General features: G+C 39.4%; 1 protein-coding gene across 2 annotated transcripts in view; it reads left to right on the forward strand.

The window, feature by feature from the left end:
- The first annotated feature begins 268 nt into the window (after positions 1-268).
- The window catches only part of CHSY3 (chondroitin sulfate synthase 3), a 264,799-nt gene continuing 249,961 nt past the window's right edge, over positions 269-15,106 (forward strand). The window contains exons 1-2 of one of the 2 annotated variants that reach the window (XM_073344875.1): positions 269-1,233; positions 4,524-4,807. In XM_073344875.1, the coding sequence (XP_073200976.1) occupies positions 531-1,233; positions 4,524-4,807 (987 nt within the window). In that variant the 5' untranslated portion in view covers positions 269-530. The other variant, XM_073344876.1, reaches the window with a different exon arrangement.

Here is a 15,106-nt window from a genome sequence, read left to right on the forward strand (position 1 = left end):
GGGGCACGACCCTGGGCCGGGCAGGGAGCGCAGCAGGAGGAGGACGGGGAGGAAGATCTGGAAAAAGGAGGCGGCCCGTAAAAAAATCGTTTCCTTCCGGAGAAGCAGCTGCGGCGGGGACTCGCCCTGCCCGGGGTCCAGGCGGCGGCGGCGGCGGCGGCTGCTCCCCCCTGGGTGTGGCGCTCGGCGGCCGCCGCGGGAGTGGGATGAGCGGCGAGCTGGGGCCGCCGCCGCCGCGTGGAGGAGGCTGAGCGGTGGGAGGGGCGGGGAGGGACCAGCCGCGGCGGTGACAAGGTGCCAGCAGTGGAGGGGCCGCCGCCGCCCGGCTTCTCGCTGCCGCTGCCGCCGCCGCCGGGAGAAGTTTCGCTCCGAGCAACAGACGCCAGCAGCCGCCGTCGGAGCGGGAGGAGGCGCCGGGGCCGGGCCGCCAGGCACTAACTCGGCACGGGGACCCCGGCAGCAGCCTCCTCGCCCCGCAGCTCGTGTGTGCGGGACCCTCCCGCCCCGGAGCCGCCCCGCCCGCCCGCACCATGGCAGCGCGGTCCCGCAGAGCCTGGCTGAGCGTGGTGCTGGGGCTGGTGCTGGGCTTCACCGCCGCCTCCTGGCTCATCGCCCCCAGAGTGGCCGAGATGAGCGAGAGGAAGAGACGCGCCTCCAGCCTTTGCTCCTACTACGGCCGCGCGGCGGGGGGCGCCCGGGCGCAGCAGGAGGCGGCGGCGGCGGCCGTGCTGGGGGGCACCGGCTTCAGGAGCAGCCCTTGGGAGCTGCAGCCGCAGGCGGAGGGGGGCACCGTCCCCAGCCCTGCAGCCGCGCCCGGCGGGGACGGGGAGCCGGAGGAGGAGGAGGAAGCCGGGGAGAAGCGGAGCGGCAGGCACCGGAGCAGCCACAACGGGAGCGGGGACTGGGGGGGTCCCGCGGGCTGTGCCAAGCCCCGCAACTTCCTCTACGTGGGGGTGATGACGGCCCAGAAGTACCTGGGCAGCCGGGCGGTGGCGGCGCAGCGGACCTGGGCGCGCTTCATCCCCGGCAGGGTGGAGTTCTTCTCCAGCCAGGGCTCCACCGCCCCGCTCGCCGGGCCCGGGCTGCCGCCGCTGCCGGTCGTCGCCCTGCCCGGGGTGGACGACTCCTACCCGCCCCAGAAGAAATCCTTCATGATGATCAAGTACATGCACGACCACTATCTGGACAAGTACGAGTGGTTCATGCGGGCGGACGACGATGTCTACATCAAAGGTGATGCTGGGCACCCAACACCCGTCCCCAAATGCTCACCCCCTCCCGGGGCACTTCCCTGAGCTGCCAAACCGGGACCGGCTGGATGTGGGGGGAGAGTCCCATCAGGGGCAATGACATGCCACGTGGATCGTCAGAAGCAATAACTAAAACCCGTTTCTATCCCCTCTTCTCCCCCACTTTCCAGAGCCGCCAAACCGGGACCATCTGTATAAGTGAGAGTCCCATAAATGCGGGAAACTTTAACTATCTTATTGAAACGTACATAAGTAACCGCTCAAACCTTTTAAAAACTCCCTTAAAACTAACCCTAGTAGGTGAGCTTCCTTCATTCTGTGCTAATCCCCGCAAAAAGAGTGAGATCTGGCAGCAGGTCTGACTCCTGTTCTTCAGCGCGTCCCCACTGGCTTGACAAACACACACCACCTGTGTTTCTGTCTTTCTCTGGGTAGTTTTGAAAAATGTAGCCAGCGCTTGGCTGAGCCCTGTCAGCGATCGCTAAAAGCTAAATCTCCATATTTTGTCTCTTAATCCCAACGCTTCAGCAGGGGTTTATAGCTGGAAACAGAATTGCCAGTACAGGTGTCCGAGAGACTTCAGTTTTGCGGGTGTGTTGGAGATGAGGTCTCCACTCTCGCTTTCGCCCGGGCTTGAGAAATTAATGTATAATGCAGGGTTTTCGGCTGGAACCCTCAATAATCTTTTAAAGGAGCTCTTCGATGTTATCCCAAGGGTAGTTAGTTCAGAGATCGTGATTATTTGAGGGACTAGTGTTGCTTTTTCTCCTTCACTCCAATTTGTCTCTTCCCTTTTCACCCCCGAAAGCCAGGACAATAGCAACTGAATGCAATTACTTTTATTTGTAGCAGACTGTAATATTGTGTATGAATTTACATATTATCTTTAAATACTGATTCCTTCAAGATGCTAGTAGCTGTTCACTACTCATAGAAGTCAGTAGTAATCCTCAGATCTGAGATATGCTAATGCACTGTTATCCCAGAGTACACTTATGGTTAAGGAATGAGGATACTTTTTAGTCCTAACATACTTGCTTGCTAATATAGTAAGTTGCTTCTGCCACTGAGTAGCGGGGAACATTCATCTGACTTTTGTAATAAATGAGGATGAACTGTCCAGTCTCAGAGGCTTTTAAAAGTGTTCCACTTCCCTTATACCTTATACCTCCAAAGGGTGTGTTGGTTCGCATCCAGAGAAACTTCGATGTGTGTCTGCTCTCCGAGGTGTTGTGGGGTTAACCTCTCTTCTCTGTTCCATGTGCGTACTGGGTTGGTTTCCAAGTGATGTATATTATACAAGGCACAGTAGCTGGAACTGTAATCAAGTTGCATAGTGAAGGGAGTTGGTGGGCCGCAAAGCTTTTAGTGATATTAATATTCAGGAACCAAGGCTTTTTCGGTGAAAAATCAATATTCTTGAATGCATTAAGGGCGGTGAAGATGATGTGCTGGAAATTATACTTAAGGATCAACCAAATGCCTCACTGTTTGAACCAAATATTTATTATTTTAATGATGTGCCTCTAGGTTGGCTGACTTAAAGAGGATACCTTACTGCAGTCTGGCCACTTACTTTGGTCCGGAAAGAAATCTGCCAGGTTTCACCAGATGCAGAATTTAAGATGAACTTTAGGGAAGAGATTAAGACCAAGGTGGTGGGAATTCAGTTATGCTTTTCACTGTTGTGTGTTTAAAGCTTCCCACATAGCTCAGCTATGCAGCCTAAGGGTGGCAGTCCGTCCTTATCTTACTCCTCTGAATACAACTGTTGCTGCTCACAATACAGGTAGTATTACAAGTCAGACACCCATCCTACTTGGGCACAGCAGTATGAGTTAATGACTGAATTTAGATCTGGCAAAAGTAATTTGCATTAGACTTAACTTTTTTTAAATGAAATGCAACTGTAATGTATCTTTTGCTGCATTTTTAACATATAGATATTTTTGATAAAATACTGGTAATTCCTTTTTGTTGTTCCATACATCCTTTGAATCCAGGATTTTCCTTTATTATTTTTGTCCATTAATGTTGCGAAGGTTCCTTGCCAAGCCATTGTCATGCTTTGCAGTATATCTCTGAAAAGCTTTTGCAGCATGCTTTCTATTTAAGTTTTTAGTACCATTGGAAAATGGCCTTCAGATACATGCTGCCTTACAATGTTTGCTGCTGCTTAAGGCAAAATGGTTGTGTTCTGATAAGCAAAATTTTCTCACCATCAATGGATTATGTATATTATTAGCATGAGGGCTAAATTTGGAGTGCCTATTAAAGATGTTATGGAATGTAGCAATTTTGCTAATGAAGGAGATGATTTTCTACCTATTTAATTTTGTCACTTTATTTTTTTTAAATGACTTTATGGACTAACTTGCTTGCTACATTTCATAATTATATATATTCATATATATACACACACACATTTTACAGTATAGAAGTAGTACAGAAAGAAAAACTGCCACTCTTCTTTTGTACTCATCTGTAACTTGGAAGCAACCAATTTTTTTAAATTGCTGCAAGGCTAAATTTATACACCAAATTTAAACTTTAAGAAAATGTTCTCAGAAGGAGAAATTGATATCAAGTTATCTTTTGCTGTAATGCTTTGCATCATTGGAAACATCTGAACAAGTGACTGAACTCTGGTATAGACTTTGGGGGAATATGAAAGAATATTTGACAAAAAACAGGTTTAAATTAATACATCAGTTGTATTTTCTTTTAATTAATCCCATTATATTTGTTTCTGGCATGATATTCTCCATTTGGGGTAATATATCAATGCAGATTTTGCCCATGTAAGTTTACTAGGATGTCAGGTCTAATTATGACTTCTATATACTTCTCCTTATTTTTATAGAGAACTTACACTGGAAATGGAGTTCCAGTACAGTTGTACTGGCAAACCATCCTAATGCAAGATAAATTTTATACTGGCAAAATAATGTTTTTTTCCCCATATAGCTTTTAGCAGTTATCCAAATGAAAGGAACTATACCAGCAAAAGTGCTTTTTTGCTGATATAAATGTGTCTACACTAATGGTTTTGCTGATGTAAAATACCTTAAAACTTATGTCAGAATGGGAAGATCGGTTGGGTGTGATTTTTTTTTCTTTTTAAGTGTGCATTGGAACACAGGAAACTACATTAGACTATTATAGAAAATTATGACAAAGGTGCTTCTTACATTTAAAGAATGGTTGAGATGCAGAAAACTAGATGACTGTTACAAGAGCTGAAGAGATAATGCTCACCTTTTCTCTTCCTAGGGGAAAAATTGGAGGAATTCCTTAGGTCACTGAACAGCAGTAAACCTCTCTATTTGGGGCAAACTGGTCTGGGAAATATTGAAGAACTTGGAAAACTCGGGCTTGAGCCTGGAGAAAATTTCTGCATGGGAGGACCAGGAATGATCTTCAGTCGAGAAGTTCTTAGGAGAATGGTGCCACATATAAGTGAATGTCTTCGAGAAATGTACACCACACATGAGGATGTGGAAGTGGGAAGATGCGTCCGACGGTTTGGTGGAACCCAGTGCGTTTGGTCGTATGAGGTAAGAAGTAATGGATAAGTCATGATGGCTTTAATATACAGATTTCTATATGAGAACGTAAGTAAATGTATCTCTAATCTTTCCCCCTCTTTACTGTTTTTAAGTGCACATATATCAGGATGTAAATTACTGATCATAAAAAGATGAAAAATACATTCACAGAGCCTCATCACTGAAAAATATTTTGGTTTATTTATTTCTGCCCATAAATACAAGTTGTTTTCAGGTGCCTGAGTGAGGTCATATCAGTAAGAAGCTGTATCATAAATGTTAGATATCTATCATGGCTTATTATAATACTAGCTTAAGGGTTTATATGCATTTGTTATATAAATTGCAATTTGTATAAACATACATATTAACATTTAGATCACTATTTTTCTGATTGCACATACTGTCTTTGTCCTGTACAATCAGTCAACAGATTATATCCTTCTATGAGTTCTTCAACAATGTTATTGTGGTGTTCAGAGTATAGTAGCATTTACTATTTTCCTAATGGTTCAGCTGTACTTTTAATAAAGAACTGTTTGCTATGTGAGAAGGCAAAAGTGGTATGATTACTTTATTCTAGAGTCTAATGAAATGGTGTTTGGTGAAGAATATATCACACCAATAGATACAGGCAGCATAACAAATTATAGAAGTCATACATATTCAAGGAGCACATAAATTCCTCTAATATACAGTCAAGTTTTTAAGAAAAGAAGGTACGTATTAGGCTACTAAAATTTTGGTTGCAATGTGGATATTATATTTTACAAAACTAAATCAACCTCTACAGCTGTTTTACTAGGGAGGCTATAATTAGGTGTAAGATTATGCTTGTAGATAAAAATATAGACTTGGAGTACATGGACAGGAGTCATAGCTGATACGGTGAATATGATTTAAGCTATTTTGACTGGTTCTTTAGTATTAATGTATGCTTGCCATTGTGGCACTATCTCATTAAACAGGAAAAAATAATTTCAGTAGGCTAGTGAAAGAGTGCCATTAAAGACAAAAAGGCAGTGAAGTAATTGGTTTTGTGTGTTGTTATTTTTCAGAAAGCTTCAGCTAAATTTGGTGGTCTTTTTTAAAATGGCTTTGGAAAGCTACATTGGATTTAAATAGGTGAATGACATTATTTCTTTAATGGTTAAAAATCTCTGCTTAGTAAATTATTGCTTGCAGGTGATGGGAGTCTTGTACTTAACCACATTATTAATAAGTTTGTTTTGAAGATTTATTTTGAGAACATTTTGTGTTACAGTGGATAAAATACACTAGTGGCATAGAAAAATTGCTTAAAAATAATGAAATAATGGTGTGCATCATGCAGATGGACATAAAACTTTGACTAGGATTCTCTAATCACTATTTTAATCAAATTACTAAATTTAGATCCAGAGCCTATATTCTAATCTATTTGGGCTACTCCCACACAAAGCCCTACTGAAGTCTGCAGGGAGTCTATCCATGCATAACAGAATGCAGGATGGTCCCTCAGTCCTAACAGTGCCATTTTGGGAGACTGTGGTTCCATTTCACCCATTCTCCTTTGTTGTCTTGGTTGATTCCCCCCCCCCAAGGTAACTGGTAATCAAATTCTGCACTGAGCTCCATACGAGCAGAGAGGTCCATCTGCTTGGGGTTCAGGGCAGGATTGTGGCCTTAAACTGTCTGCTTTTTTGGAGATAGGTTCATGTGTTTATGCAGCACCTAGAATAATAGGATCCCAAATTCTGACTGGGACTTTTGGGAGCCACTGCCATATACCTATTAAATAAAGAAAAACTGAAAAGTAAATGTTTGATATTATAATATTAAATGGTGATTTTGAAAAGTGTCCTAGTATTAGAGGAATGTTGTCACTTCACGTACAAAGAGTTCTAAAATACAAATATGATGAAAACAAACTTTTTGAACAATACGTTGGTTCTGAATTATTAAATATTAAAGTTAGGTATAAAGGAAAAGTGAAATGAGTAAAAAATTTTCATAGCAAACTAAAGTAAAGTTATTTTTAGACATGAGGAATGCATATATTTTCTATTAATCCATTTAGATGTGCTAGGAAGTAGGATGGGATTTTAAGGTGGAAAAAGAGAAAAGAATAGATCTGCAACATATTTTTAAGTCACATTGGACAAAATATATTTTTTAAATTTTATGAAAAATGATTTCATTGAAGCATTTAAGATCTACTGGTAACACATTTTACAATGGCTGTGTGAATGGGTCTTCTAGGATTTTACTTCTTTCCAGCTTTGCCATGAAGTATAACTGGAGACATAATGTTCCAGTTTCAGCAAAGCCCTAGATATTCTGACAAACCTAAGGATCCTTAGGTTACGTACGTGCTTTGAAACAGTTTCACATCTTCTTTATTATGTAGCAGTTTCTTCAAGGTACAGGCTTTAATAATGTACCTCTATTGATACAGCTGTTGAAAGTAGTTAAATTAGACTGTGTGGTGATTTTTTCACCCCAGTGGATTGAATCTTTTTTTGTTGTAGTAATAAAATGTGATGACGTACTCCTTTATGATTTTCTTAGAACAGCAAGCTACTTCACATACTTAAGGTCAATTTTTTCCCCTCAGGTAAATGCATGCAACTCCTGGGCCCAGTCCTGTACTCCTTATGTAGGCAGATGTTGAGTCCAGGTGGGTTGCAATACCTGGACACAACAGAGTGACTTCAGGGCAAAGTTTCATCCTTCTTTATGAACTTCCACACTTCTGTTGGGCCTTATTCTGCAGCAACATACAACAGTGTAAATCAGGATTATCTCCACTGTAATTAATGGATTGAAACTGGTGTAAGCAAGAGCAGAATCAGGCCCACTATTGCATTTCTTGGGGGTGAATCTGAACTGTAAGTTCTTTGTGCAGACATGGAATAGTACTTTTTACAGATTATATACTTAGCTTTCAGAGAAACAGGTGATCATAGTTCTCTATACTGTAGCCTTATTTTCTCAGTTGCTGTTTTTTTCTGTGTGCTTTTTAAGTCATACATGAAGATTACCTTTAGAAAAGTCAGCGTTATAAAGAGCACATCTTGAAGGTTAAACATCAGAACTGTGTGCTGAGTGACAAAAGTAAAATGGGTAAGCGTGACAACACATCTGTGTGTTTTCTGCTTCTGCTCTGTATAGATTTAACCTCTGTCAGCTAATACCTTTTGTCTACACTGTGTGCAAACTGACAGGTTTCAGAGTGGTAGCCGTGTTAGTCTGTATAAGTACTCCTCATTCTATATGCAAGCTGACGTTTTAAAAACCTGTTAACGTATTTTAAAACATTGCTCACTTTTTCAGTGTAGACAAATGTCATGGTGATTCAATATTCAAATTTTTGGTGACGTCACACCATTTGATATGTAATGGACCTGACCTATCTGGTTAAGGTAAATCCTCTCTCTGTGTATTTAATGCAGTATTGCCAGCTCTTGTTCCCAAAAAATCATGAGCTTCTGAAAAACTTGTGATTGTCTTGTGATTTTTCTGGTGATTTTTTTTTTGTTTTGTTTTTGAGACTTTCAGGGTTCATGTTTTCAAGCTTTTCTTTGTAACCCTGAGGTCTAGGGTTCAATTTTATTTTTAATGAAATTAGCTGTGTTGTTAGTGATGCATAGTTTTATAAACTTTTATATTCTATAGAGTATAAAATATTACAGTATTGTTTATTTTTTGTTTGTTTTTTACCATTTTAAAGGGACTTGACTGTGGAAGCTTGTATTGAATAATTTGTTTGCCGTGTCTTCTTTTTTAAAACTATAATGCTGATTTTGTAAACATTTTTTAAAAGTTTTGTAGCCCCTGGGTGTAAAATAGAAAATAGTTAATACTATCAAACAGGAAAATAAAGTGCAGGATTTAACTATCTGCATACATCACCCGCATCAGGAATTGGACATTATTGTGAATACTGGGTATCAAATTGAGCAGGAGATGGCAATCAAGATAAGGAGTGTGTTTCCAGAAATGAAAAAAGATAAGCAGGAAAGATGGAAAGATATATTAAGTCAAAGACCCATCTTACCAAGTTGATTTGGGGCATTCAAGGCATACCTTAGGCTTTTGGTTTATTTAGCTTGCGTATGATTTTACATATTTTCTTCAGTGCAAGAGAAGGCACGTGCTTGAAACTAAGTGAAATGTGGTGCATGTACTTTGATCTTTTGAATTTACATATTGTAATTTTTACAGCATGTGTAATATGGACTAGACTACATACATTGTATGTGGCTTGAGAGGTTTTTTTTTCTACACATCTAAATGCACAATTCTAATACCTCCGTGCACATTTTACCATCAGTTTTATATGATTCTATGAATATGTTCCAGTATGTTGTTGAAAAATAGTTACAGGCTGAGACCATTTAATAGCCTGCTTCTTGTTGCCTTCTGAAAAAGATGTACTGTAATTTATGGTATTGTAAGCATGCTGAATTATACTAATAATAGGAACTGTAATTAAAACTAAACCCACAACATTCAAGATTCTGTTGGTCATAATATTACACAAATCAGTTTTGTTCCTTCTATTATTTTTAAAAAAGTAGAAGAGGTGTATTACATGCAAACACCCAATCAAATAAAAATTGCACATTTCAGGAAGTGCACCTTGAAAGTGGGTTGATCTCTCAGCACTTATATAAAACTTTAGGACCCTTATAAGTGGACCTCTTCCCCTCTTAAAATACCCTGAGGTTTTCCTATCAAAGTCAGTATTGCTCTTTGCATCTTTAACTTCTAATTTATGTCTTATGCCTCTTCTTTGTGACTATAGGGTGGGATGGGTTGGGGGTATATACATAGGATCATACACATCTGCAGACCATTAACAATGGTGGTGTGACCACAGAGCCAGTTGTGCTGCTGGCGCAGGCATTCTGTACAGATCCCCATAGTTCTGTGGGGTTAGGGTTTGGATTTCCTATGGATTTTGGGGCTTTTTTCAAACAGGATGTCCTATCTGCTCCACAGGACTACTAACTGCTCCTTTCTGGAGGGAAAAATGCCTTGTTTGTTTCATGATTTCATAGATGTGGGAATTCTAACTTAGTTTTTCCCTTGTGTATGCTGATATGTAGAAGAGAATGACAAAGGAAGAGGACAGAGGAATCCATGCGAGCGCATTTCGATGTCTAATAAGCTAAATGAACTTGGATACATTTATTTCAGTAAGATTTACTCCTAGAGAGAAACACTCATTCATGCAGAGCATTGCATCTTCACAGAGTGTTAAAAAGATGCACAATGTGCATCTCTTCTCTCCTACTTTAATGTTTTTATAACTTGACTTTATTTGAAGACATTTCTTCAGATATGAATACACTTTCAGTTTTAACTCAGAAATGGCTTATATTTATCAAAACATCAGAATAAGCATCTGAAAAAATTATATTTGATGGAAAAACAATTTTCTTTTTTTAGTGTTCAAATGGCTTATTTTTCGTCTCCACATTCATTTTTTCACTTCAAATTTCTCATCTTTATTCTCTGCTCAAAGGTGAAATTTTGCCAGAAATGTACAAGCCCTTGAAAAGATCATTATAAACTGTCATGTCCGTTATAGTACAATTACAATGATGCCATTAAAGAAAACTAGATAAGCGTGTGTTTAAAAAACACAGTACTCTCTAGGATGCTTTTAAGGTTACTGTGACATAAGACTACTGTACTTCCTATTTAATTTGATTTAAAATCTGTTATGAGGTCCCTCTTCACAATACATGTCATGCTATATAACATGGAAGAGGCTTGGCTTCCATGAACAGTCTTGCAGAAAGGGAATTTTGGGGTTGGAGGTGGGGAAGCACTGTTTTAGTGCTTAGCATGCATTCCCTAATATTTCATTTGTCTCTTGGATTCTCTCTAACCTTTCCTACACAATCTTCTCTTTATCTTGAAGTCACTGTCAATAAAAAACATCACTAAACATAAATACACTAAGGTTTCAGTTCACTACCACAATTATCTTCATTGTTCACAAAACTTTACATTCCCCAAGGATTTAGCAGTTGGATTTATTTTTCACACACTTTATAGGCTTGGTTTTATTTCTCCTCCATAATTCTGCAAATACAGTTCTGGCTGTCCTTGAAGCATAAGTCATCCAGACAAATAGTTTTGTGAAACTATGTTGCCTGAATTTTCCTACCAGGTGAGTTGTTTGCTGCAGATGAAAATGTATATAAAATTGTATAAGTTGCTTTTAATGTATGCAACAATTCTTCAAATTGTATTCATTGTTTAGACTTGACTTTTCAGTGTTGCTTTTTACATTGTTACCCAGTTAACAAAGTACTCTTTGATCTGTTTTCCTACTTGTCTCCTCTTATTGTGACTTAAGTCTGTGCTCTTGGGTTTTCTCTCTCCCTTCTTCTCCCCACCCCATCCTTTGACAAGGTCAGCAAAACAGGTTATGTCACACTAGTGAAATGTTCATTAAGAAAGCAACTGGCAGCTATAAACAATCAGACCTAAATATATATACATGGAAGACAAGATATTTTGAGACCAACATTAACTCTTTAAGCATTATTTCAGCTGTAACTGTACAAATTTAGAAAACCAGAAAAATACATCGGGCTATATTCTGCTCTATTATAACCATGGAAAAGAGAGCAGGATATAGCCCATTATTCATCCTAGAGGAATGAGCTATCAAAGGTCCTTCCCCTGTCCTTGTGTGTGGGTCCTGGGAATGCTCTAAAAGTAGAGAGAAACATCTATTGAGTGGTCGAAGGACTGGGTCATTCCAGGTCCTGGTGCTTTCTCTAGTTTGTGGTTATCTTTCCAAAGCAATACTCTACCCATTCTAGAGCTAGTATCGTACATATGTATAGCAGATCACTGCTGGTATAGGCAGTTCATGTGATAGTGTTCTAAAAATATATTTATTCACCCAATAATCAGTTCTACCTTGGGGACATTTATTACAGCTGACCAGTGCTCACTAATGTCTTCTGTTTATTAGATTTAGTCTTCTGGCTAGTAAGTGACTGGTAAATGTTCCAAACCATGTAAGTTATTGGGCCTAGTGTAACATCTGTGGCTTCAGTGGTATTATGCCGGGGAAATCTTGGCCCATTTTGTTTAGGATATCTTTAAAAATATGTATTTTTCTAATAAAATAGATAACGTAGACAACAGTCTTTTAACTCAGAACTTCTTAACAACTAAAATCTAATATTTCAGATGACTCAGTGGCAGGGGAGTAAATCCAGAAGGGAAAAACATGTTCTTTTAACCACTAACATTTTGCTGATTTAATCCATATGTAATTTTGCCTTTTAAATATTGCTAGAAAAATGGAGCCCAGTTAGCAATTTTATTAAGAAATGTCACTTGTGCACTAAGTATTATGGAGAAAATAGCCATTCTCCATAGTTAAGTACAGCTAGCCTTCTTTTATAATAACCCTGGGTGGTTTTATCCTTAACTTTACTAGACTGAAACTAATCTGTAATTAATTCAACAGCCTTATTCTATAAAATATAATGTTTAGAATGTTTGAGGCCAACTTGGTCAGGCCTTTAAAATATTGTGGTGCAAAAATTGGCACACATCTGACATTTTTCTTAAACTTTTTTGGTCTATGATAAATCAAATAATTTGATTTAGAAATTTTAGGCCAATATTTACAAAAGAAACTTGTGAGTTTGATTACCTCAGGTTTTGGAGGCCAATTTGAGATTTTTTTAAGTTGCCTCAACACTTTCTCAGAATCCTGTTTTTTAAAACAACAAAAGAGATTAGGTATCTAGGTTGAGAAAAGATTGATTTAAAGTGGAACAGGTGCACAGAAGAGCTACTAGGATGACAGGGAAAGGAGGACCCGTTTTATGAGAGGAGGCTGGAAGAACTTGGCTTGTTTAGTAAAAAGAAGGCTGAGGTGGGATATGATTGTTCTCTCTAAATACATGTTGGGGCGGGTCAAGAAGAGTTATTTAAGCTCAAAGATGGTGTTGGCATAAGAATAAATGGATATTAACTGGCCATGAACAAATTCAGGCTGGAAGTTAGAAGGGAATTAGAACTCCAATAGGAGTTGTGGGGCAAATAAAGAGAGCAGAACAAATTTATTAGTGCATTTATATGATGTGGTTACTTGTGATGGTAGGGGGCAGGGCTCAAAAGACTTGGGGCTCATTTCTGGTTTACATCTTCTGTTTCTAAATATTCATGCTTCAGGTTTTCAGCCAGCCACTGGCAGGGATCAGGAAGGGGTGTTTTCCCCCAATGTATTCTGGGAGGTTTTTTAAATCTCCTTCCTCTGAAGCATCAGGTTTGGCCATGGCAGCAGATGGGACATTGGGCAGGGTGGGCCATGGCTCTGAGGTGACACAAAGCATTCTCTCTCTCAGGTGCTTGGCTCGCTGGTTCTTGTTCACATGCTTGGGGTCTAACTGATCACCATATGTGGGGTGGGAAGGAATTTTCCAATAGATAAGATTGGCAGGCTTGGGGTTTTTTGCTTTCCTCGGCAATGTGTGGGTGTCGGTTATTTGTCTGGATTATCTGGGTATATCTCATTTATTCATTTCCTGGCTGTTTCAGGGGGCTTCAAGCACTGGTACACCTCAGTCTCCCCTATCTCTCCCTTTGGCACATAATAGTCTGCTCTCCTGTGGGTTGTAATGCGCTGGTCTCGTTGTGGGTTGCTGAGTTTAGTGTGTGCGTGCTGGGTGGTGTTAGTGGCCTGTGCCATACAGGAGGTCAATCTGTATGATCTAGTCTTCTGCTGGTCCCTTATGTGACTCTATGGGTACTACCTCTTCCCCCACAAAAAGAAAATTTGCTTTTGAAAACCATGGTCTTCAAATATTAATATATTGTAATTCACAAGAAGTGGTGCCTTTTTCTAGTTTTAGAGGGGTTGGAGGATAATTGTTTCAGTAGTAATTTCTGGGTACTTCATGAGGCATGCAGACCCAATGTATGCTCCATAAACTCTGTATGGGGACAAGTGTGCTTCTTAAAACTCAGAGGCCATGTATGTTTTATGTAGCATGCATGGGCCAAATGCACGTTTTTATAGCACATGCATAGCCGATGCTTCCAAGCTCCTTTGGAGCTCCTAAGGTCTAGAGGGAACAGCTTTCTTGCATTTCCTCTCCCACAGAGCTTATGAATTTAGCTTCTGGCTTCACTCGTGCAGCTCTACTTAACTGTGCTCCTTAAATTTAACTATTTAAACTAAATAAAAAACAAAATTATTTTAAAGGTAGTTCAAGATATCATTATACCTCTGATTCGTCATCCTGATTTTTTACACCATTTTCTTATTTTTAAATTAATCTTTCTCTCTCCTCTTGTTGTGTTGGGGGATCTTCACACAAGCACAGGAGGCTGATTATAGTGAAAGAGTGAAAGTGATTATACAAAGTGATGTATAATGCACAGAATAAACAAAAATAAAAATATTTTCCAGTCTTCAGTTTCAGCAATTTTAGATGTTATACTTTTTGTAACAATAGTACATTTTTAAAAGGTCAAGTAGGTGTGGTTTTTTATTTAATAAGGTTCCTTAAGTTTCTAATAGAACAATAGTTTAATATGCCAGATATATTCCTTATACTTGTGGTTTAATCACTTTATTGTGGTAATACATACAGGAAAGTAAAAGCATTTAGGCTCTCACATTGATCTGAATAATTCTTCCATTAAGTATGTGTGCTGTAGATAGGATGGAGGTTCAAATTCATGAATTCAGAAGGAGAAATCTAATTGAAGCCCATGAAATCACTGTTTAATGCCTACTAAGGATGTTCTTGAATACAAATTGTTTATTGACTTTAGTGATAGATTCTGAACCTTCAAGCCAGTTATTTGGGCACCTACATAAGGAATTGGAGTAACATTTTAAAGTCATTTAAGTGCTTTTGAAAATTTTGCTGCAGGAATCTAACCATAGAAACCTGTTGTTGAGAATTCTGGCTATTGTTGTTAATGTTATTGTTATGTAAATTCTGACTTCTACCATTGTATGCATAGGTAAGCAATTTTTTCTGTCTGAGTTCTTTCATCTTGATGCCCAAAATAGTTCTGTTGCATTATAATGTACACTTTTTTATAAACACTTTAGTTTTTGAAAATTAACACAATTTAATTTGCTGCTACTTGGAATTTGCCTTACTAAAAATGATGAGAGTTAATATTAAAATATTTCCTGGGAGTTAGGCATCTAACTTCTATTTGTGCTTTTGAAAATCTCTCTTGAAAGATGTGCATATACAGCCTCAGTTTTAAATCTGTAATATAGTTAACTGGAAAAACCTGCAAACTAGAACAAAAAAACGC

The sequence above is a fragment of the Lepidochelys kempii genome, chromosome 5 (assembly GCF_965140265.1).
Source record: "Lepidochelys kempii isolate rLepKem1 chromosome 5, rLepKem1.hap2, whole genome shotgun sequence".
Taxonomy (NCBI): Eukaryota; Metazoa; Chordata; order Testudines; family Cheloniidae; genus Lepidochelys; species Lepidochelys kempii.